General features: G+C 36.2%; 1 protein-coding gene and 1 long non-coding RNA gene across 2 annotated transcripts; one reads left to right on the plus strand and one right to left on the minus strand.

Moving 5' to 3' along the window:
- Positions 1 to 764: 764 nt before the first annotated feature.
- LOC109030675 (lambda-crystallin homolog) lies at positions 765 to 24,294 on the plus strand. Its single transcript, XM_019041763.2, has 6 exons — positions 765 to 1,090; positions 15,915 to 16,102; positions 20,396 to 20,604; positions 21,700 to 21,857; positions 22,427 to 22,569; positions 22,944 to 24,294. Exons 1-6 carry the CDS (start codon positions 1,056 to 1,058, stop codon positions 23,162 to 23,164), a joined length of 954 nt encoding a protein of 317 aa, XP_018897308.1. The 5' UTR covers positions 765 to 1,055; the 3' UTR covers positions 23,165 to 24,294.
- On the minus strand, positions 994 to 6,173 carry LOC140224282 (uncharacterized). Its single transcript, XR_011899580.1, has 3 exons — positions 3,087 to 6,173; positions 2,496 to 2,727; positions 994 to 1,132 (listed from the first exon to the last, which is right to left on the minus strand). It is a non-coding gene; the product is annotated as an uncharacterized lncRNA (long non-coding RNA).
- Positions 24,295 to 26,120: the final 1,826 nt, after the last annotated feature.

The following is a 26,120-nucleotide window of genomic DNA, read 5'->3' on the forward strand; positions in this document are numbered from 1 at the left end:
ATTCAGCCCGTTTCCAAAACAAACTTTTTTGTTAAAGGTATGTTCAAGTATAGTATGTAACATTTTAAGTCATTTTTTATTTATATTAACTTCACTGAAAAAATCACATCGGATCTGGAGTCCAGACTCTTAAGAACATCGACAAGAAAAAGTACTCTTGATTCAATCAGAATCTAGCTTAAATCAAGAACCAAGCCTCTTAATTTAAGCGGATTTCGTTTTGATTCAAGCAAAAAACTGGTTGAATCGAGAGTATTTTTTCTTGTCAATGATTTCAAGAGTCTGGGCTCTAGATCCAATGTGTTTTTTTTTCCCTTTGTTGCGACGTCCGCCATCTTTAGATCCTAAGAGTTCCATGAAGATCAATATTGGGAGCGTTGTTCGGAATCGATAGCCACATGACGACACTCTCTTTATCAAATGCCTCTACCCCCCAGTCGCTTGCATTGTACTTGAGCGTCCCCTCAATATTTTTTTTTTTTTTTTTTTTGGGGGGGGGGGGCTAAATCTTAAGATTACTTCTCGGCGAACAATCTGATAGTCGCGCGATGGATCCGGTCAGTTATTAGCGCGTCGTCGGATGAGCAGATGTCAATACCCAATTCCGTCTCATCACCGATAAGTTGTTCCCCCCTTCCTCTCGGCCGTGCTGTACGGCGCACAGTGGAGCTTGTCAATCAGACGGGTCGGACGTGACATTTGTTACTAAAACCGCAAATTTTGATGTTTGTATCGTCACGTTCTAACTTATAACGGGTGCTTCTAGAAGCAAATTTTACGAGAAAACCAGTGGTGCCACTTCTAGAACCTCAAAGTTTCGTGTAAACGGAGTTATGAGCGTTTAAAGTTTCCGAATTTTGTCCGACCTCTCCTATCGACTCGATCCACTGTGCGGCGCGACGCAACTCGCGTTAATTCAATAGCAAGAGCAAGGTAACGACTAACGAGTGATCGCGACAGCGGGCAGTCGTTCGTCATCGTTCGCACGTTCAGCGACGCTTGTGAATTTTGTGTTCGCGAAATTTTCTCCGATCCACCGTCCGGACCGTGACGTCATGTCCTCGGCAGGGAAAATTGGAATTATCGGCAGGTCAGTACTCGGATTTCCCTCAATTTTGTGCAGAGCATGGATCTGTAATTCAACAAATCCAATGGGTTATTCAGAACTCTAAAAAATTACTCAGTAACTCTTTTAGTTTGTAGAATCGCAAGACAAGGTCTGATATAGAGGAAAACGTCGAGTGTTTCCTCTTCAAAATCTTACATAGAAAACAATTCACACAACGGGAAACTTTGAAATCGACTCCTGAAGTCTTGAAAGAGATATTAACAAGGCTCTGAAACACAGATCAAATAGAAGTTCGATTATTTAATAACGACACTTATAGTTTTGTTATTTGACCTGCATACGTGAATAGAATACATTTATACCTTGTTCACGAGTTGATTTTTAAACTTTCCTTTGCGTGACTCGTTTTCCTTGTGGAACTTTGACGGAAAAAACTAACACGCTGAGCTTTAATTCATGCCTTGTCTAGAGGCCCATTGGGCGACATTCATCCAGCCTGAGTGCATCAGATATTGCCTGATTTTCTCTCGGATTTTATTTTTTTATAACGTAGCTGAACGACATTCTGCCTCAAAAAATTGTGAGTGTAATTTTTATTTTCTAGGGCTGATTCACGTAAAGTTTTAAAGCATTAAAGTGCTAAGTTTTTTTGTCGCGAAATGGAACATAAAATGAGGATAGGAAAGTTCAGTAAAAGAAACAACCCTCCCTTGGTCACACATGCAGCTCGCAAATTAACTCGTAAAAAAAGTGTGTGAGGTGAAAAAGTGTAGTTTTTAACAGTCTAAAGGAAGCACGTCAACAAGTACGTATAAAAACCTATAAAAAGGCGTGTATAATCAGAGTTCCAGAGTTTTACGCATAAAAGCTTTATAAAATAAAAAAAAACGTAAAAAGACTGGAGAATAAACTGGATTTTCTACTATGTTTTAGGTGAAGTATGTCCTACACAGTATTATTCTTTTTGGCCTATTCAAGTACTACTTTTTATGAGAATTTTTTCTCTGTGGTATTTTTTCCCATAAATTTTATGTTGCGTGCTACTATAGGATCATCAGTTTCTCACATTTTCTGCTGACAAAATTAAAAATTACAGTCAATGAAACTGATTTTTTGCGATTAATGAAACGATTTCTCAATTTATATATATCAGTGTTGAATTCAGTTACTACTCGTGAGAATATTTCACTTTCTTCGTTGATAACGGATCCTGAAGGCGGTATTTCTGAATATCGCAATTTCCATTCTAGTGAGATGTTTTAAAAATATACTAACAATAAGTATGATGACCATTAACTGGAAAAACCATACCTTTAGTTACTCAAATATTAATGTGGTAAAACTAAAAAAAAAAAAAACAGGAAAAGGATATGTTAAATAATCGATGATCTGAATATGTTTACTAATGAAAAATAGTTAAACTTACCATTCATATTTCTGCGCTGGCGATAAATTATGTATAAATGATACCAAGCGTGAAAAAATTTCCCCTTCAATCACGAAATGCATAAAATATTTTGTCTTTCTTTTTCTCAAAACTGAAGTGTCAGGTTAAAAATACCATTTGAAATCCTATCGTAGTCAATGCGAAAATGTCGAGTCGAATATTCCCGGCTTGAAGGATCTAATGCCGTCTTGCGTAATCGTGAAGATTTGGTCTGAAAAAGACAAGAAAATTGTATGCGATAAAGGGACTACATCACTTTAGAGAGACACGGTAACATAGCATTGCGCATTTTTGTCCCGTTTTCAAAACAATCAGGAATCTCACAAAAAACTATAACTACCTAAAGTATTAGAGCAGAATGTCAATGTTTTTTGAGTGAAAAAATTCTTTTGTACATTTTGATTTTTTTTCTTTGGACGAGATTGTTTCAAAATTGGGTGAAGCAATTGACGAAAAATATACTATTATACAGCCGCCATTCATAAAATACAAAGCAAAACCGAAGTTAAAAGAATTAACCACTTTACTGTAATAGAGAAAATATTCCATGAAATAGCACCATAAAATTACCATACTGTGAATGTTGCCTGTTCTCGGCTACTTCATCCTGTTGTCACAATGCAGTAAGTGGTCCAGTTATGGCGGGTTGTTGCTCCCGTATTGCCTCTTTAGAAGTTAAAAATTGCTTTCTCATCGATATTTGGTGAAGTTACTGGTTCTTACTGATTTGCGACAAACGTTTAACTTTCGAAAGAGATCATGAAACTGCAAATCACCGGAGCGTGACAAAAGATTAGATTCTTTGAACTGGGACTTTTGACTTCTGCTCGTGATCAATTATGTTACAAATGCCCAGAATCTCGTGCAGATGCTTTCGTGTAATCACGAAACTAATGATATGATATGATTATAAGTCGTGTAAACAAACTGTTGACAGTCCGAGTTAAACGTGTGTGAGATTTAAAGATATCTCTAAAATTTGCTCTTTAATGTCTTTACTCCAAAGCATGATATCTCAGAGATTACGAGGCGGTTACGTCATTTAGGCCATAATCGCTGTCAGCGGAGCCAAAATTAGATCAAAATTAAGGATCGAAAGTCAACTTTTCAATTACCGAGAGAGGGAGATATAAGGCATGTTTCTTTCAGTATAGGCACGTTTTTAAATGTAACTTGTTTAAATAAAAAGAAATGAAAAAGATCACGGATGAAATACGGGTAGACAGGGATGAAACCTGATTTTCTGCCATTTTAAATGCATACAAATACAGTCAATTTTTGAACTTCTTTGAGATCAACGCAATGAAGCCTTTGGCGGCCGAGCCAAGTAGAATTGTATTACTCGTGTCCATAATTTGCCTATCGAGGTGCTATAATTACATTTAGTCACTTTCCTCAGAATTATTAGAACTGCAGTACTCTTTCGGGTTGTTGATTCGTTCACGGAAAAAATTTTTAGGGTTTATCGCCTAAAACGGTGATACTCTCCAAATTTGTTGGATGATATGGACATTATTTCCAATTAATTTTGGTGGTACTGCAACTCAAGTTGGGGTAGTACTATAACACTTTGGTCGGTCACCTAATTTATTAGGGTACCACCACAACTAATTGGAAATGTCCAAGTTAGAACTAAACCCCTTCCTCTTTTTTTTCTCCATGTTGATTTTTCCTAGGTATCAGCAATAAACGGCAATGCACTTCTTACGATGTTAGGGAGAAGTAAAAGTGGATAGCTATGAACAAAAAATTTAGTTTCAATAATTTTGGCAGAGGGTCGAAGACATTTATTTTCAGATCTAAAATAGTCAGAAATCGGTAGTTTCAAGGATAATGTTATGGGGATTGTTGACAGTGCTATTAGTAGCAAGTGTTGCAACGATCTTCATAGTTTCCTCTCATCAGTGCGGATTCGCTCAAAATAATTAGAAAGCAATAAGAGGATCGAGTCGAGAGAGTGGAGCTTATTTACATTTTGTGATTAACCTCGTTGATGCTTGACGGTTAAGTGTGTGCTGAAATTTTAGCAAACTTTTTATGTAAAGCTCTGTCCATTTTATAAGCTCAGCCTGGTGTTTGCACAGCTTAGGCAAATGAGCGGTGACAGGTAAGGAGCTTCAGCCAAATATTAGTGCTTTTAGACGTATGTTTTCCTTTCGGCGAAATTGATCAAGGATTTAAAAAAGTATATTCGTGAATAAAAAGTACTCACAAATAGATAGCATTAACACAAATCAACCTGATTAAAATGTAAGCACCGAAGTTGAAAGTTTCGGATGGGATTATTTTGAGTAAAACATGTTTAAAGAAGTCACTAGAGGCACTCACTGATCTTTTAGTTTATTTTATTCGACGCGATTGTGGTTGGTTAGAAGAATCTGGTGGATTTTTATATTGTCATTTGTCTGCCTATAAAAATGCCGTTCATCGGACAGAAAAATTAAATAAATTTTCACTCAAACCTTTCACCCGCTTTAGTTCAAATTAAAAATATTATTCACAAATAAACCACGTATATGGTAATATTGTGTTATTGACTTTACACTTCCAACTTTGCTCTCTTTTCATTCAGCTGCTTTTTAAGTTTGTAAGTTAGAGTATCCCCTAAAATTGATGGGAATCCAAATTATTAATTTTATTACCAAAAATTAATCTCGATTTGCCAAAAAAAAAAAAAAAAAAAAAAAAAAAAAAAATTAAATAAAGTCTAGATTTATCAACAGGATAAAATGCTATAAAAATCGTTGTTTTCCTGTTCAAATAGCTACTTCTGCGCGCGAGTAAATGCAAGTTCATCTCGAGTAACTTTCACTGGAATTCACATCTCAACTAACTTCATAATCTTTGCTGTTCCGGCTGAAGATTGTCGCGCCAGCACGTTCCAGAGCCTATAAAAAAGAGCTTTAACACGATCTTCTATGAAAACGTCAAGAGCTACTCGTCTGATCACGGTTGCTTTAGTGATAATAAAGAATAGGAAAGAATGAAAGTCCCACAGAAAAAAAATGGCTCAGTGCCTATAGAGCATCACTTTAAAGGCAGTACATAGATGTTTAGTAGGTACTTATCAGTCCTGCAAGGATTAAGCTCAGAGTGGATTTGGAGCAAACTGCATATCCAAAATCGTCTGGATAATGTTTTTTTCAGATCCAGCTTAAAGCTGTTCTTCCGTGTGGAAAGAATGCTGAAAAACAATTTGCAAAAGTTTTAAGTTCGTTTTTAGGTTGAAAAGCTTTGTAAAAAGTGTCTCTAATCTCAACATAAGTGGCATAATGTTCTATCCTTTGAGTAATTATTTGCGTACATCACATAATATTCGATGTCATTTCGAATTTCAAGGTAGCGGAAAAGGTCATGCGTAGATATGCGAATTAAAATTCAGTTTTGTATCGAAGCGGGCGCACAATGGTCGTATATTAAGCTGGTTGAATGTTTCAGACGCATATTACACGGAAAAATAAGCACAGGAAAACTCAACTGGAAATACATTGAATCCTTAATACTTTTCAAGGCCTTAGCTTCTACATTATGCGTGCTAAGCAATCTAACTCTAACTGGGCTTGACGTATCATTATGTAGAGCCATTATATTGCATATCAACAAGTGGGGCCAAGTTTTGATTAAATATAATGATCAAGATGATGATATAATGCTGATAAAATTACTGGTGAAAATGCAGGACTGTTGCACACAAGAGACACAGGCAACTGAGGCCAAGTTTTGATTAAATATAATGATCAAGATGATGATATAATGCTGATAAAATTACTGGTGAAAATGCAGGACTGTTGCACACAAGAGACACAGGCAACTGAGCACTTTTGTCATGAGTAAAATTGTACAAAAATCACGTTAAGCACATCAGAAACGTCTTTGTCTTTTTTGAATTTAAAAAGTTAGCAGACATTTATTAATAGTTACGAGAAATCAGGTTTGCTTGGATTGAATTGTATGCACACTCAAGAATCTTCGGAGTGAGATTCTGTGCCCTACTTTTAATGCGCCAGACCTCACGGATCGATTTTTTGGGCCATTGTTCCATAAAAGTTTTTCTGAAAATGCTTGTTTCGACGGTATAGCCCATCAGAGTTGAAGATTGTCCCCCCAAATTTGCCCATAACTCTGGCGATAAACGTCAAATGTCAATGAAAATTGAGTTATAGCGTTAACTTCTAGCGTAATTGTCATTTTTTGTGGCTTCAAATCCATACGATCTCGGGGAAAGGCGGGTAGGTAACATCTGTACCATTGAAATGGCTGTAAATTTTGCACCGATGAAAATATTTGAAATCCGTCTCTGCCACGTGAAAGCTCAAAAAAATTTTATAGAAAAGGTTTTGATAGGAAAGGATAGTATATGATCCATGCGTAAATAAACAAAAAGCTTCATTTTTCGCAATTTCTTTCAAGTGCGCTTGTTTTCTTATTTTTTCTTCCAGAGAGACACAAAAAACCTACCCAAATAAACAAACACGACTCAAATTTTTCCTCCTGATTGATTTCTATTGTATTCAGACACGTGTTTTTTCCTAAATCTTTCGTGTTGCAAAAAAAAAGTAATTGAAGTAAAGAGAAGAGATACGTGAGAAATATAGCTAACAGCAAGTGCGATGGTTTATTTAATTAAATTAAGCTTCCTTACAGCCCTCTGAGGGCAAACCAACAGTGGCGTGGCGTGCTCGGCGATATATCGATTGTTATGCTATTTAAACCTATAGAAAAGGATCGATAAACAGAGTGTTCGCAGCGAACACCTTAATAATCGATTCTTTACCATAGGTTTAAAAGGCATAACAATCGATATATCGCCGAGCACGCCACGCCACTGCAAACAAATAATAACGAGCGACAACAAGGAGTAGATGTTTTGGCATTTCAATGGCCTGAGGTTTTACCTCCTAACAGTATACTGAGTTCGTTGTATATTGTGTGTGCGATAGCCCCGATTATATGGCGTAAAATAAGATAAAAGGACTGAAAATTATAGGATTTGGTGGCATCAACTATTTAAAATTTAATCCTTGATTTTTTCATAATTACAGATTTTTCCAAGAAGCCTTCGGTTTTCATCAGAACAATAAATAAAAATTACGCGACAACAAGGCAACATTCCTGATAAAAGCGCATTGACCCTCATGCACCTTGCATCGATTAAAGAATTTGTTTCCCATCATTCACTTTGCAGTGGTTTTATATTCTGTCTTGTTTTAATGTGTATTACAAAGAGACCGTGGTTCAAATACAAATAGAGCGTTTATTGAAATCAAAACTTTTCGTCAATGAAAGCAACAACGGTCAAATTCTAAAGGGAAAATTGCAAGGAAAAGGTTTTTTTTTTTTTTTTTTTTTTTTTTTTTTTTTTTTTTAAAGTAATTTGAGGTCTTTAATCTATTTGAGGATTCTGCAACCTTGGATGAGCATCAGCTACGAGTTAGTGCACATCAATGCTCCAGGCTTTCAAATTTTCAAGGATTAAGGCCGAGTGGAATCTGTTTCTCCAGATCTACTTGTCAGTTCCGTGAAAATTTGTCACCACCACCTGGATTCGAACACGAGACTTATTGTCCTAGAGTCAGGCGCACTCATCACTAGGTCAACCTGGCCGGCAAGGAGTGATTAATCCAAAAATTAGTTTTGTGGGTTCAGATGGAATAGAAAGCCGGCTCTCTTTAAAAAGAAAAAAAAAATGATTTCATTTTTACATCCTTTGTGGGAAAAGATGCTAAAATTGATTGGCTCGGAATTTCCAGTGACTCATGCTTACTTGCCGAAATCCAACCTTTCAATTTTGCGTTATTTTCCTCTTAATGGCAGTCTCATAATTCCAAGTTCATTTGTAAGCACATTAAAATGTTTAGTCTGATTCCGGAGTTTTCTAAAAATGACTTGGAGACTTTTTACAGGCTCGTATGCGAGTATTCTTGAGGCTGTACGCTAATCCATGTGAATGTTTGGGTATGAAAAAATCACTTAGGGTTTTCTTCTTTTATTTAAAAATTTTCTCCGACCTTAACAACTTTTCGCTGGGAGGATTGCAAAATCAAAAACACCGATTGTTATCAAAATTAAGTTGGGGCATAGTTTTCATTCAGGAACATTTGGACCACATTAAACAAAAAGGAACCAAGCCACAGCATCTATTGCCAAATTTAACTAGGCAATTTAATGTTTTACGAGAGAACGTTTGTGTGGATTCCTTTGAAAATTTTAAGGAATTTGCTCTGTATTATGGAGAAAATCCACTGAAATTTGCACGAAAATCCGCACAACCGTTCTTGTGTAAAAAATTGAATTGCCCGATTAAATTTGGCAATAGCTGATGTGGCTTTTGGTTCCTTTCTGTTCAACGCGGTCCATTTCATCTGATCCATGCGTTTCAGGCTTCGTGCAGACATATTAAAGAAATCCAAACAACTATGACTGAAGTACGTTACGTGATTTCCAAGTGGATTATAAACTTATGACGTGATTTAAATTTCATTTCGACCGTCAGTCTTGATCTCAAAAGAACTTAATCGCTAATTAAAACGCTTTCGATTCTTAGTTATTGTACTTACGTTATCAACAGTTGTATTAAAATAACTCAGCAGCCACTTCAAAAGGAAATCACAACTTGAGGATGGATATAATCTTCAAAATGTTTACCACTCCAATAAATAAGCCTTGTTGAGGGTCTTATACAGTCTTGTTCTCCTTGTAATGGATGTTGTGCGTGATAAAAAAAATAGAGGGAAATGATCAGTTTACATCCACTTCATAATTTACTACTCGTGGATTTTTTATGTTGTTCAATATGATTATATAATTGAAAAAAACCAAAGAGAGCTTCAGAAGTAAATATATTTTGCAATATTTTGCTCATATTTGCAGACATTTTTGAATTTTAATGTATTTTTCAAGATAGGTGAATTACATTGGTTGAGAAAACATCAGAATTTCCGGGACGTTAAAGCTTTGATCTTTTGTTATCACCTTAAACATACAAACATCACCTGAATATGGTAAAATTCAGTTCAGATGCGACTATTTCAACACGCGGGATCTATTTTTGCCTTATCATTCAAATGAAGGCTCTTTAAAAGGACGGAGAGGAATCAAAACCGAAGGCAACTAAATTGCTCTGGATTTAAGCTAAATATTTTCTTTTTTTTGGGGGGGGAGGGGGGAGGGTGTGTCACACCCCACACCCACGGGTCAAGCTGAGGACGAAATCCTTTTTGCGACCTTACATTGGCTCGCAAAATTGATGGACCTCAGCGGAAACTGTGGTGAAGAATCGATTCCTAATAGTTCGTTGCGAACACCCTGTTTATCGATCCTTATCCATAGGTTTAAAAGGCAGATTAATAGATATATCGCAAAGTACGCCACGCCACCGATGGACCTGTCGTGAGGTGAACGTCATACAGGAGCTGGATTTGCTCTGTGATTGAGTGTGCACCCGCATTTGCATCAAAACCCTCATTCTCGGATGCAAAAGTAATTAAACTTTGTGATTAATTACCTGCGATGATTCTTTCATTCCGGTGTTGGTGTTTTTCCGAACTTTCAGGTCTTAAAAATCTTGAAAAGACTCCAACGCCAGAATGAACAAATCATCGCAGGTAATAAATCATCAATCCGGAAAAATGAGCAAATCAATCTTAAACTTTCTGACTAAGCCGGAGACCTTCTCGAAGGATATTTAATTATGCAATCACAAAACCTGAAGTTAATTTTGAGTAAATTTTCATTTTCAATGAATGTTTTTAACCTCGCCATTTACCGTTAAGATCCAGCAACGTTGGAATAATTGGGCAAATTTAACAAAAATTAGCTATATTACATTTTATGTTGCCTCATTTCTTCTTGTTTTTCATTTTTTTAAAATAAAAAACGAAATAAGTTGAGATTAAAACTTTTATTAGATTTACTGTTACCTATAAAGGATATATTTATTCTTTCAATCCGAATAGCGCCTAGTTTCCTGTTGAGTAAAATAAAACCGGAAGGAGAGGGAGGAAAACTTAGATGAATACGGACACAAAAAGCTCGATTAATTTTTGCGCAACCAAATTTTCAATCTCAGAAATCGAACTTCGACTCACAATCAGCTGACCGAAATTCGGTGTCGATGACCGGATACTTCCAGTTACCATCAATGACAAACTTTGTTCAATAAGAGCTAACGTTCAGTATTTGTAACTTTTTTCTGTTTTTGTTTTTTGGAGAATACTTAAAAAAAAGTATGGTAATATCTACTATTAGTCTACTTGATTTTTACACAGTGATGCTATTTGGTGAAAATAACAAGAATTATAGTAGTGTTCAGTATGGTAAATGCAACCATAGAACCTGGTGTTTATTACCATACTCGTATCACTGTGTCAGAGTATGGTAAAATCTACCATATATTTTTTAAATGAAAATCAATTGATTTAATTCGAGTATAAGTCACTCTTCGGGCAAGGTACGCTGAAGCCGAACTTTTCTACGCAAAAAGAAAATCTAGAAAGATGTGACGGTATTATCAGAGCGACTTTTTTGCACGGTATTACGTCCTCCTTCATTTTTTTCTCTATGTTTACCTTTGATCAGTCGGAAATGTAACCAAAACATCGTCGATCACACCCACTTTATCAGAGCAGATGACGTCCCACGGCCTCTCAAAGTACACCTGTCGCGGTTCTCGCAGCTTAATTTGATACTCGAATAACAAGCGAAACAAAATCGCGTATTACGTCACGATTACTCCAAATAATTACATGCAAACTATCAAATTAGCTTATCGGTCGCAACTACGTGATAAATGAGGTTGATTTTTACCAGGAGGGGTTCGACTGATAAACAACCAGGGCCAATGAATCTACGTTTCTCCTTTTTCAATGAATATGACGTCACGACACTTTTGCTACGCTCTTTGACCGAAAATGGCAATTAATGAATTATTTTCGCAGATATTGATCATGTCTTGTTTTTTTTCGTCGTGAGTTTCGATAAAAAGGTAAAAATCAAGTACTCGGACGTTAGCCTTGACCTACTCCAACCAACAGCTCTCATTTCATGCGACTTTGAAAACGTGACCATGCAACACTCGTATCGGGGCTGCCTGCTCCACCAGGATGAATCACAATCGGAGGGATGCACAACTTTGAATTAATTGCAGCACTCCAAGTAGCAGTAATCGCGATAAGTTGCGATTTGATCGGAGAACGTATCGTAATTTTATCGACGCTGATCTATTGCAAATGTATCGAACACAAAATATCGTGATAAATTGAGATGAAATTCCAATTTTATCGAACGCGATTTTATAGAGATAAAATTTCGACAAGAATGCTCAGATGTTGATAATTCTATCAATTTCATCGCCAAAAAATCAAAAAAAAAATCGGAACTTAATTTCAAAATATCGCGATTTCTCCGTTCCGAGATCCAAAAGGCTGCCTTAAAAAATTCTCAAAATGTCGTAATAATTACCATATGTATGCATCCTTCCTTATATTTTCCTCTTTTCCTTCGTTCGTTCTTTCTTTCTTTCTCACCTTTTCAGTTCTCCTTTTTTTTAGGCAAACGGGGGGGGGGGGGGGGAGACTATACGCTCCTTACTATCCCCTTTTGGATCCACCTATACAGTACCCATCGAATTTTAACATTTTCTTTTACTTACATTATTTTAGTTGCCGTGGGATCTTTGCGTGAAAAAAAACTGTCCAATCAAACCTAAAATTGTTTAAACACAGTTCCCCCAATTATTAAGAGAAGATGAAACCTAAGCCAGGGTGGTACATCTAGATGTCGCACTGATTCTACTCGATGACTCGTGTGGAATATTTTCAAAAATAACGAAAACATCACTGTGCGTTTATAGTTTTCTTGGTTGTTAGTTTCAGAACTTGAATAGCACGTGCTAGAAAGTACGATGGTTAAATATGCTGCGAAGACCTTGAATATATAATGAAAAATTGTGAATGCAGCATTTCTGATACAAGCAGTTAATGCTTATCGCTCTGCATAGTGCTTATCGCTTTGCGGCCCTGTGACAATTGGCCGGTAAAATTCAGAGTCAAGATTTTTACCGGCATAATTTTGTACTCGCATCTTGTTGAACATTCGATTGGAAAAAAATTTACCTTAACCTCATCCATGCTATTGCAAAATCATAGGGCATTGACAGAGATAATTGTTAAATCACACTCAATCTCATGAATTATTGCATGAACAATGAACTTTGAATTTCCATGATGCACATTTTCTCTTCGTGTTTTTCAGCTTAAAATTCATTGATTGATTACGGTGATCGATATATTTTGATTTATTATTCATTACCATAAATATTTTTGCAATTTCATATGCTCTTCCAATGAAAAAAAAAGCTGAAGATATAGCCGGTTTCTTCTCATATCTTTTTTACGAGACCCTTTTATAAAATTTTATCACGTCGTTTTTTTCTTCGTTTTAAAATCAATTATGTCAGAATCATTGAGACTGAAAAGTTCACTAGATCATGAACGTTCAGTATGATGTCCCACTTTGCGAAAATGAATGTTAATTTCCTTTTTTAGAGATTCCTGTTTTTAAACCCATATTCATCACATTAAGAATGGAAATAATAATTAAAACCTAGTTTCATTTTGGCCTAGCTTCTCATAAAGCTGCTGTAGTACCTAGAGGCTGGTACTGCAGTACCAATAGGTTTATTCAAATTTTGGAAACAGTATTAAAGGAAAATTTTTATTTTTTGTGTAGGTATTTGCCTTCTTATCACGAGGAGAAGGGCACACTTTTGGTACAATTATTTTCCAAAGAGATTCCTACTTTTTGCCTCTTAATAATCGCTTAAATACATATATTTTGAAACTTTAAAAGTTTTATATTGGATTTTCATACGTTCAGTATGAATTCGACAGTTGAATGTATTTAAAATTCAGACATATCTTAAAGTAAGGACTAGATATCCAACGAGTCTTTGGTCACGTCACTTGGTGCTTTACACGCCTTAATGAATGTTAATTTGAACCATGGACAACGAGAGTATTAGATGGAGTATTCTGATGAGAATAAAACGTTCCAAAGTTGGCTCAAGAGAAAATTATGATTAAAAATCAAACAGCCACATCGCAGATACATAATGATCAAAAATCTCTCTTTTGTGCGAAATAAGTTTGGTTAGATTTGCTGAGAGGGGCTGGATGGTATTAACTAAGCTCTAATATTTTGTCATGGGAACGGAGTTCCCCATGATATTACAATCGTTCCGTTGCTATCGCTATGGGATTCCCTATACCTCTGCGACCTTGAGCGTTTCGCCCAGTCTCCGATTTTTGGTTGATTTTCCGATGTATCAAAAACCGTTGTATTTTTTAGCCAATCATGTCTCTACGTCAAGTTGTGTTGATTGCTAAAATTCGCTTTCAGCGAGTTTTTTTCCACCTTGAGATGTCGTGTCTGACTGGTAAATCTGCGCAGAACCACGAAGTTCCGTTTTTAGGCAAATTCTTTTTTTTGGGAGGTTCTGATTGGTTATTTTTCGCCATCAGTTTTCTGTTCGTTGGTGCAAAAGATCGCCTACCTCGTTGCTCTTGAGAAGCCGCCATTATCCCACCTCAAATTTGAAAAATAGAAGTAAAGAAATAATAACCATCGTACAAGGTGGAAAATTGTTCTGGAGGACTCGTTACGGATAAAGAAGTCAAAATCAGAGCTCGATTGATTGATTTAATTCATGGATACGCAAATATTGCCTTAGCTCAACTGCCGCGATCGGAATGCATGCTGGGATGAACCTCGAGACGCATTAAAACAGTGCGAACCATGGCTCCTACAGCAATGCGCTTCATATCCCAAAAGCAGTTAAGGTCTCCTGTGATAAGTCCCGTCCATTGCCCGAGTCGTTTGTATGCTATTTTTACTCCCGCTCACGTGGCCCCGTTATAGCCTAGTTGACTAAACCGCCTCGTATTTTTGATTAGGTGCGGGCACCCGGCGATCGGGAGTTCGATACCCGACGATGGGAACTACTTTTTAATGGTTGTATTGAATGTTTTAGACTAATCATCAAAAAATAATTAATAGTAGATGATAAATGTACGAACATTTTCTCGTGAGTTAATATGTTAAACAAAAATACTGGAATATACCTCCTTCATATAATCAGCCACATGTTCCCCCAAATTAATGACGTTATTTTTTTTTTTCAATAAAGTTAATTTGCATTCAACGTTCGTAAGTTAAGCAAAAAGTACCTATTGATACAAATAGAAAGACATGAAAATAGTATGTCTAACATTTCAGTTGTTTTTTTTTTTATTTTTTTTTTTATTTTTTTTTTTATTTTTTTTTTTTTCAATAAAACAAATTGACTGGGACTAGAATCATCGTATCTCTGAAGACAAAAGCTAAGTTTTTTGATACAGAAATACTAATATATTCATCCTTTATATAATCAGGGAGATTTTGACCCAAATATTGATGTATATTTTCTCTGTTCGCCCAAATTAATGATGGTATTTTCTTTTTTCAATAAAATTAATTTACATTCCACGTTCTTAAAGCAATATTTTCTCCAAAATTCAGCAAAAAATAACAATTTATACCTACGCAAAAAGTAAATAAATAAATAAAGCAATGACATGAAAGTAGTATAGGTAGTACACATCTAACATTTCGGTTACATCTATTTGAATGAAAAAAATGGCAACTTAGGAAGCACATAGGTCACTTATCGACGGTGAAACTACCAAACCACGTATCTCGGTTTGCGACGTCGCAGACTTCCTGTCATACTTTATTTTTTAAATGAAAAGCTACTTAACGTCCAGTCTTGAAAATTTCCGTGATTTTTCCTCTTCGTGCGGAGAAAATTCTGTGAAAATTTCAAGGAATGATATTGATTTGGTCTACTTCAAAAAAATAAAATGTGAGCGGAGATTTTTAAACACTGCAAACGAGATACGTGGTTTGGTAGTTTCACCGTCGTTATGATGCGTATTCGGGCATATGCGTAGAGTAAAAATATCATACTTTACGCCGAAAAAACGAAACTGAAAGTTAAATGCGTTAACTTCCAAAAACCATACATAATCCAACGAAAATAAATAATTGGTAAATAACAGCTTTCTTGTATGCAAAGAAAAAAAATTAAAAATGTTAAAAAAGAGATGTCGACACAAAATTACATAGCCCCTTCAATTCTGAAGATACTACAAACGAACTGTACCTTAAAATTTTCATATCCCAGAAGCAAAAGTTCCCATGACGAATATTGCTATCGCTAGCGATTGCAAAAACCAACTTGTTGTATATTCTCTGTGTGATCTTCATTAAGACGCGATAATTTGCAGTATTTGTCACTCATTTTAATGTACATATGTAGAAATTAATTGAAATAATTACTGACAGATTTTGATAATGTTTCAGCGGCTTGATAGGTCGAAGTTGGGCCATGCTTTATGCAGCCAAGGGATATGAGATTGTGATCTACGACATCAATTTGGACCTTGTTAATCAATCATTGGAAATTCTGAACCAGCAGTTGCACCAATTCGAAAAACAGGGAATTTTGCGAGGCTCTACAAATGCGGACCAGCAATTCTCCTTGATGAGAGGTATTCATTTACATTGTTACTTTCTGATATTTTCCTCTCTTTTAAGCGCTCAGCCGATAAGTAGCGCTTTTTGCTATCAATCTGCCTCTAGAATTCTAATATACCAGTGACAATGTGTTCGAAAGCGCACCAGCTCAACAACAAGGTAGCGGAGAGGGACTTAACGTATTTTGAGCGATAAATCTGTATAATACCTCCATGTAATGCTTTTGATGTCAAAGCACGAAGGACGATACTTTTTTTCTATAATTTATTTTTTTAAGGTAGTGTACTTTTCTAAAAATTGATGGTTGAAATTTTGGTGAGCGAGTTTTTTCAACTCAGCGGTGCTCATCTTCTTCAGGAAATTAAAAACGCGCCTACATCGAAAAAAACGGGCGTTCTGCTTTCACGAACGTATCACAGCTTTTTAGCTTGTTTTTTCATGAAATCATGTATATGTTGTATCGTCGGAAAACTGAGATTTTTTTAAGTGCTCTTAGGTAAACCTAAGTCTATACACGTCATCAACGGATCACAGTGCTCCCATAGAAATTTTAAAACCATTTTGCGCTACCCAAAACGAAAAGAAAAAAATAGAAAAAAAACATGTCTAATCCGTCCCAATGAGACTGCTTACGCACATATAATTACAATCTAGTGTGATACAGCAAGCGACGCAGTATGTAGGTAGTATGTAATTTTTTGCAAAAAAAGCATTTACTCTTATATTAGTTTCTAAACATGCAGTGTGATTATTCCCCCTCCCCCTCTTCCACTCTTTAACTATGAAGAGTACACGAGTATATGTTTACCATTTGTTCATTTCTTAAAGGCACTTTTGTGCTGAATTCATTCACTGAATCATGAAATTTACCACTACTCAGAAATTTTGATAAATACCGCAGTCTTTCGAAAAAGAAATTAAAATATGCTGACGTTAAGTTTACAACTTGACATAACTCAAATGCAATCCAATTTTTGAAGGGATCTAAGATAGAATTGGAATTCTTGAGTATCTTCTAACTTCGAGCGCCAATCGGGCGCTGAGGTAATTCATTTGCGTTCTACAGAACGAAAATAAACATGCATTTAGCCTTTATCAGGATAGAAACCTAAGTGGCGATCAATGAAACCACCTTTGACTTTCACCCAATTTAGACGCGCGACTCACGAGAAAACACATAGTTTAATGATCACGTTTTCTCTCAAGCAAATAGGCTCTACAGGTTTGCCTATTCCCTTATGATCATTAAACTCTTCTGGAATGAGTCTTACATTTATTTATCACTTCAATTTTTACATTTCCTCCGGGCATTTAAGGAGCAATACCAATTGTAAAAATTGACGATAAAACCCCATATTAACAGTGAAACTGCAGGAACGTATATCTCCGTTTGCAACGTTGCATACTACTTGTCATACTATATTTTTTCATACAGGGTTGTTCAAAAGTCACGCACCACTGGCCATAACTTTAAGTTCTAATTACATGATATCGATTTGCGGTTCAAGACGTTTTTCCTCATATTGAGGGGGAAAGTTTTTAAGGAACTTTCTAGTTTTCGATCCCCTCGGGGAAAAGAGGGCGGGGGGCGACTCAAAAATTTCAAATGGTCACCCCTCTCATGGTCAGTGGTGCGTGACTTTTGAATAACCATGTATTAGTAAAATACTGAACGTATGGGAACTGGGAACGTAACTCTTACATCTCCTCCTTCAAACATCGGCAGGCTCATTTGGTTTTACTACTGTGATTCTTGCGTGATTTCGTTAATTTTCATTCACATTAGAGATGAAGCTAATTAAGGTAAAAAATATGGCCTATTCATTGAACAGCATTCTCTCATTTAAATGAGTTCAATATTTTTTTTTTAAGTTTTTTCCTTGGTTACTTGGATTATTCATTCGGATCAACTCTTACTCTAAAATATAAAATCATTGGAAACACTCTTAACGCAGAACGTCAAAGGCGCAAAACTCTTCGGCAATTGATAGACTGGACCGCGAGGTGGTCAGGGGGGCCACGGGGCGGATCCCCATGTTTATAAAAGAAAACTTAAAATTTTATCCATTCGACCCTGAAAAATTATGCTCATGAGCCGAATACACATTCATGACCTCTGAAGGTCTAAAAGAGGGAGGAGTGAAGTTATGAAATTAAAATCATAGCCATGGTATTTTCTTTAATTCACATGAACTCCTTAACCCTTCAATCTGCGTAAAAATATTTTAGAGGGAATGTGTGCCGTCATGAATTTTCGTTGTATCCTAGTTGCCTAATCAAAGAAGCATATTCATTAAAAATTACAAAATCTAGCGTTTCCAGTCAAATTGTCGTCATCCTACAACTTTTTTGAAATCCAGATTTTGTTCTCTTCTTGAGCTTTTGAATAAAGTTGTGAAATACCCAAGAATTTTTTAGCGCATTAAAAATAAGTCATATCTGTATTATATTTATCCCAAATGATAGGCAAACATAATTATAAAAAGCAGAAAGGAGTGCCTCGGGTTGTTTTCCTCTGACCTACCAGACGCGTCACGGGAAATTTCTGAAGTTGCATGTCTCGATCGCCCTCAATTTTAGGCGTGCGATTGCGAGTTGACGAAATTGTTACATAAAATTATGCGATTTAGCAGCACGATTCGGTGACGTCCTCCTGCGCGAGAGCTGAGATAACGGCCGGAAGTGAGTTCAAACAAATAAATCAATTGTTCATGTGGTAGCGACCTCTCTTTTCTCGCAAACAGGGCAACGAGCTCAAAACATCTAATTTTGTTTGAAAATATTGCGGAAAAAGGCAGACGAACAGCCCAAAGGAAGAAGGGTATAGCTACATTCAGAAGCTGAAAGGGACCGCTAGACGTTACTTGCCTATTCTCGTCACCCGTAGTAAACGTTTCGTCGTTAAAATCAAAATTATTCAAAATTTGCTCCATAAATTTTTTCTCTTGGAAAAAGTTACGATTATACTTGCGACTCACTACAGGAAAAAGAAACCTTATGTCATTAACTCAAAATCAAGTAATTTATATCCATTAATTAAACAGTATTTACATCATACATGGGGGAAGGGGGGGCGAAAATGTCAAACCATATTGGATTCCTGAAGTTTCGAATTTGCACTTTAAAAAACGTACTGTAGGGAACAAATCTGCTTAGAATTTCAAGCAGGTCCGGGGTACGAATCGTCAAAGTATATTCCAACTTTATCTCCTCTTTTTGCTAAAAAATAAGGGGCTAAATCGCTCCCATTTCATTCCTCGAAGACACGATAGAGAGTTTTCCGTCGAATTGTCCAGACCAGTTTTTTCGACCCAACTCAACTAAAATAAATGCGTTGACAATTGTATCTCCGTGGAAAGAGGTCTCTTTTCCTGTTAGCGGTAACGGGACTTGACTCGTACCTTAAGTAAAATGTATTCCCTTTACTTATCTTAATAAACACCGAAAAAAAAGGGAAGTTGATATAACGTTCTGGATGTAAAAATAGTGCGCGAGAACTCACAAAATGCTGAATTACCCGCTACAGCAGTTAGTATTACATCTTGACATTGCTGAAGAAACTGCTGTAGCGGTTAATTCAGCATTTTGTAAGTTCTCGCACACTTTTTTAACATCCAGAACGTTATATCAACTTCCCTTTTTTTTCGGTGAAATTATTTATTTAGCCCTAAAATTGAAAACTGATGAGACATTGTGGCAATTAATACACCACGGATATTTATACGCGAATAAGCTTCCTTGATGCACAATTCATCAAAGATTCAAAATCAACCGAAGAGGAATCATACTTAGCTTTACTTACATACTTAACCATACTTAAACTTTAATGTCCTCTGTCTGCAAGGGGTTAGCAACCTGTTGGAGACATTTATTGATACTACCATAGTAAAATTTTATGCAGTCAAAACTATGTTACATGGTCACGAAGCTCATCTGTCCCTTATGTTCCAGCGCAGCAGATGCCAAAATTTGAATTATACTTCTACAGAATAATTAAAAAATCCTGAATCCCGGTTTGTGCTGTTGCAAACTTACACTACACTCTTGTTTTATTTCAACGACGGAGGAATCGCCACGTCTCCAATTCGTAAAAATGTTTCTTTGCCGACAAAAATATTTTATTGCCATTTTTGAAAAAAATATCATTTCTCTATAAATTTCTTTTAGTTGTTCACTTTTTAATCTTATTCTTTCCCTTTGTACACGGCTATTATTTTGGTTCAAATTGAACGCTGACAGTTGGAATAGCGTGATCGAATGCAGATGTATTTCATATTACCGATAACTTGTCTAATTTCTGCCCTCAGGGACTGATGTACTGTCAGAGTGCACGAAAAACGCTAAACTTGTTCAGGAATGCGTGCCGGAAAATTTGGAGCTGAAAAAGAAAGTTTTCTCCAAAGTAGATGAGGTGGTCGGCCCGAACACAATTCTTGCCAGTTCAACCTCAACGTTTCTACCGTCCCAATTTTCTTCACACATCGTCCATAGGAATCAAGTCATAGTCGCTCACCCCGTATGTATCTCAACATTTTACTCCCAAAACTGACAGAATCAACAATTTCACTTGTGCAAAGCTTTTGTCTATAAGCTCCAAATTTTGTGGAATGAGAAAGTGTCATGTCAACTTTGTCATTGTCAAACTTTAAAACATGAGCTAGGAATATGAGCTGATTCGTTCCACTTTTTCTTCGAGGCATCGACCAAAAAAATGCATAAAGCACATATTTTGAGTATATTTCAAATCACCTATTGTCATCCACGATAAAGTAAGAGCTAAGAAAAAGGAGGATTCACTTTCAAATGAAGCCAGAGCAATTTTTAGAGCGTTCAACTTGATAAGTTTAAAAGATTGTAACTGTTGGCATTCATTTCGTCAATGGTTGATATCATTTTAAACTTTATTTCTTTCCCTTTTATTTATACTGCGAAATTTTGAAGAGGAGTTTTTAAAATAGGAAATAAAAAAGCAGCCAGGGCGTTTTTCTGGGTGACGTTTTCCAACTTTTTTCCCTCTAGGATGCTCATAAAAATGTTTCTATCTCATTCCATCGGCCTGTAATGCACGCATATGATGATGAGCCGTCTTTGAAAATTATATCGACGGCGTGAGTCCACAATCACATATTGCGGTGTCAGAATATCTCCACCTCTAAGTTATATTTTTAACGGAGAGAAAATTGACATTATTCCTTGAAGCAGAATTTTCTTCGCACAGAGAAGAAAAATCACGGCAGTTTTAAAATATTGCCGTTGAGTAGTTTACCGTTTAAAAAACAAAGTATGACAGGAAGTCTGCGACGTTGCAAACCGAGTTATGTGATCGCCGACTTACACCGTCGATATGCATAGAAAACCTTTTGCGAATTTAGATAGCTGTTTTTGAGGAAAGAAATTTACTCCTTGTGCATTGAAGTGCTTCAATCTTATCAGATTTGGATAAATGCTGTATAAGGTTTCCGATATGTGTGGAGAAGTGCTTTCGAAGTTGGTGCAACTGAGATAGCATAACCATTGGAATGAAGGAGCGCTTTGTTTCTTGTGCGTGTTTTCTCTAATTACGCCTCGCCGTTTCCATGTTAGCTCACCTGTTCACTAACTGTGTTTGCAGGTAAACCCACCTTATTTCGTGCCCCTTGTAGAATTGGTACCCGCTGAGTGGACCGACAGCTTGGTGGTAACGACGACCAGAGAATTGATGGAAGAAATTGGACAGAGCCCTGTCACCCTCACCAAAGAAGTACCCGGTTTCGCCCTCAACAGAATTCAGTAATGATACAAATAAATTAACTATTCCCCCAATGTAAAACTAACTGCCTAAGTTCTCCCTTTTTTTATGGACGCCTGCAAACATTATGATGGCTCCAATTATTTAGGGAGAAAAAAAAATCCAGCCGGACGATTGTAGATACAATACGCATTTTAACATGTATTCAATTGAGAAAAAAAAGGTATTTTACTCACATGAAATGATTTTTTAGTCGAAATCGAACGAAAACGGCAGATCCACTGGAATGGTTTTAATTTGATCAATTTTCCCCCCAAAACTGTCCCTCTTGATAGATTCTCCTTACTTAATTTCGTTAACAATAGGAACTTAAAAAGAGGCAACTTACAATTGGAATAGAAGGAAAAAAGTTGTTTTTGATTAATTTTTACACATTTTTTTTAAAAAAAATTTAATTCTTATTATTTTTAAAATAATAAGAAAAATAAACGATTACGAGAATATTTTATGTGAACGAGTCACTTTTTTTCTTTCAATTTATATTATTTTTAATTATTCGTATTTTCTCATTTTGGCATGGTTGCTGAATATACTTTTCTCTCTTTTCCAGGTATGCCATTTTAAATGAATGTTGGCATTTGGTATCAGATGGCATACTCTCCGTCCAAGATGTTGACAGAGTCATGTCTGAAGGTCTTGGGATGCGGTACGCATTTTTAGGTCCTTTGGAAACTGCTCATTTAAATGCTGAAGGTGAGAGGCTTTAATTATCAACTAACCTATTGCCAATGTTTAACACTGAACATAATTTGAGCCAATGCTCCGAGCAAATAGTCGTTAAAAAAAAGAAAAAAAAGAAAAAAAAGAAAAAAAAGAAAAGAAAGAAAAGAAAAAAAAACCCAGGTGATTTTATAATATATCAGGATCAGATATACACCAGCGTGAAATTGTGGAAATTCCGAGCAACAAATGACAAGAGCAACAATGTCGGAAGTCTGGTAATTAAGTGTCAGAGGTAAAAGTTTTCCATACCTGTTACCAAAAAACCAGAGAGAGGTCTTCATCCGTACTTTGGTTTTGTGCTACGGTTCCTAATTACTGATTTTTAACTGTACTTCATTTTACAGGGTTTTCAAATTACAGTCAACGGTATGCAGATTCAATGTTTGCGGTTTGTCAGACATTCAAACCTATTCCAAAACTGGAGGGTGAACAAGCAGAGCAAATTGCGAAGGAATTAGAACGAAGCATCCCGATCGGCCACCTTCCCGAAAAAAGACTTTGGCGCGACAATTGTCTGACGAAGCTGGCTCAACTCAAAAAACAGATCAAATCCGAAAGTAACTAGAAGCGGAAGCAGTTAAGGGAATAACCTCTGAGATTGATGCAGTGGTCTCATACCACCACAGCAATCAATTCATATTTACTTTTGGCTAAAACCATGCATATTTATAATGGTATCTTCAGGTTTTGAAATCAAGTCAAGAACTTTACCGGCTCAAGATTCCGATGGGAAAGACATTTAGGATTGTGCGAGCTCGTTTTTTATCGATTTGCAAGAATAAAAAAGAAATCGCGATGCGAGTCATATTCGAATAGACATTTGCTAGGTAGAACTATTCGAAAGCATTCTTGGCAAATCTGGTCAAAGAGATAAGAATTTGTTTATTACAGTCATCAAAATGTTTTTGTCCATTCAAGCTCATGCCGAGAATAGTAATTTTTGTAACGCATCCAACCAAGATAGACTATATCTTATTAATACTGCTTTTTTCTTCTCTCCTCTTTCCCTTTGTTTTCTTTTTAGATTTCTGAGTATGATAAGGGGAAAGCCCATGATCTAATGACTGTTACGCGATCTAAGATGATCATTGACATTGTTTTGTCACACCTAATTAAAATTAAACTGTTAGTGAACGCACCTCATTGATCAAACATTTACCATGAGTTATGGTTTCTCATGAGGCGTAGTTAATTTTTTGTTGCAATGCAGCCGAAAAAAGTCTCAACATAGATTTTTGTGCTGCCTTTCTGCCGTTTATGGCTCACAATTAATTGTGTAAAAATTAATCTAATAACGGTGACGTACTCATCGCTCGCTTTCGGATCACAAAACTGAACATTCTGTGCAAGTTTGTGAGGAAGGGGTGGAGAAATAAAGAGAAAACGTTCACATACCCATCACAACGATCCCTTATAGATTGAAAATATACCGTCTCGATTGTGTGGGTACGATATAACTTTGAATTTTATGCTATGAATTGTTGTCGTTCGTAAACCGATTGTCACACATATCTGATGGATTTTCTACATCTGAGTTGTTGAAAAAGTTTACCTGCCGGTAGCTTGGCTCATTGTAAAATTGAACATGATTTATTTTGTAAGTTTTAGACTTTTGTGTATCAAATCTAAGTATAAGTACTCTGATACCAAAGACGAATGTAAATATAGTAAAAATAAAAAAAGTTTAAAAATTGATTATTGTGAAATATATGCATCTTAACTTTCCCTCTCAGCGGTTACCGATTCACATGCCGTAGCACAATATTGTACTTAGAATATAATCTATCTACTTTCGCTACAAAACGAATTTTTCCATGTTCTGCTGTGGTGCGGAAAAATGTCGTTAGGACATTCAGGCATCGCCTTTCTTCCCGCGAAACATGAATTTTTGACTAAAATTATTTTTATTTTACTTTACTTTCAGGTGTACTAAAATAGGTTGTTGAAAATATTCTTTGCGGAAATAAAAGGCACGTCAAAAATGACCATAGTTTTTTCCAATCGAGCACAGATTTCCCAAAAAATTGACAAATTTTCTCCAGAAAATTTCGATCATTATTAGAACGACCGAACTTATTTAGTGTCGGTTTCCAAATTTTTAGCAAATTGACCCAATCAATTCATTTTGAGGCATTGCACTGATAGATATTGATCATATCTCGCACAGTAATATGGATGAAATTCCGGCAACTAGGCTCGATGTCTACTTAGCTATGCTCTGTTTTTTACTCACCTAAGATTCGGAGTCAAAGTTCATACTTATTTCGTGAGTGGAGTTTTTTTAAAATGCTCTGTGCAATTAAGCCGTGTTTTTTGTGTTTCAAAAGCGCTCTGGACCGTATTTTTTTCTTCCTTTTTTTGGCAGTGACACCTATCAGCTTGATAGCCTAACGCCGTTGCAGTCGCCATGGAGTTTTTCTAGCTGCAATTATGTAAAGAGTACACGACAGGAATTCTGAACATCTTTTACCGCGATTTTTAGCCCACGGGTGATATATCAAGAAGGAATTTGGTAAGAAGTGTATGAGTCTGGCAACACTGAGAGAATCTGCGTCAATGCTATTTTTTAATTCACTAGGTGTTCCTCTAATTTTGTCTAATTCGAGATAAAAATTACGCGAAGTATCATACTTGACTAAAATATTTTTACGCGTTCCTTTTTCCTTTCTTTTTTTCCGAGGGAAAAAGGAATATTTTAGATATTTAACCCTTGTCTGGCGGACTTGGGTCCTGTAAGCCTGTCAAGATTTCCTTTTTTTGGTGTACCATTTTTTATCCACTATAGTTCCCATATGCGTCACACGTGCTACCAGGGTACTCCAGGGGGTCTTTTAAAAGCCTTACAATTTTGGAATCAAAATGAAAACGCCGTAACATGCAATAATTTTGGAATCAAAATGAGAACGCCGTAACATGCAATAATTTTGGAATCAAAATGAAAACGCCGTAACATGCAATATTTTGGAAATTTGTCCATTTGCTCAGATAAATTTTGAGCATCACTATCTCATCATCGGCAAGACTAAAATTGTAAAAAGAATAAAATCTCAGTTATTTCCGAGAGATTATGACAATGCCGGTGTAGATAAAAACATAGAAATAGGAATGTCACAAAAACTCCTATCAATTTGATGGGTGGGTAACTTGTTACCCGGTCCAGAAAGGTCCCTGGCCCTGATAACATTCCTTCTGAAATAAGTTAAATCATTTATGATAGCAAACTTATACCCCTGCACTGAAAATTCGTTCGGGTTGAGGTATGTGGATGAAAGATGGCTCTGACCTCAAGCAACTATTTTAACACTCCAGTGATCAGATTGCATACCCAACGAAATGAAGGAACTTTGTGATTGCGGTGATCTTTAGCGACGTTTCAATATACCAAAAAAATGATATGCCTCCGTGACCCAAGTAGCAGTGATCGAGAAAAAATATATTTTATCGGTTGATTATCGCGATTATATCGGTGGCAATTTATCGCGATATTACCGAATAAAACGCAATTTTTTGTTCGATAAAAT

Source organism: Bemisia tabaci, chromosome 3 (genome assembly GCF_918797505.1).
Source record: "Bemisia tabaci chromosome 3, PGI_BMITA_v3".
Classification (NCBI taxonomy): Eukaryota; Metazoa; Arthropoda; class Insecta; order Hemiptera; family Aleyrodidae; genus Bemisia; species Bemisia tabaci.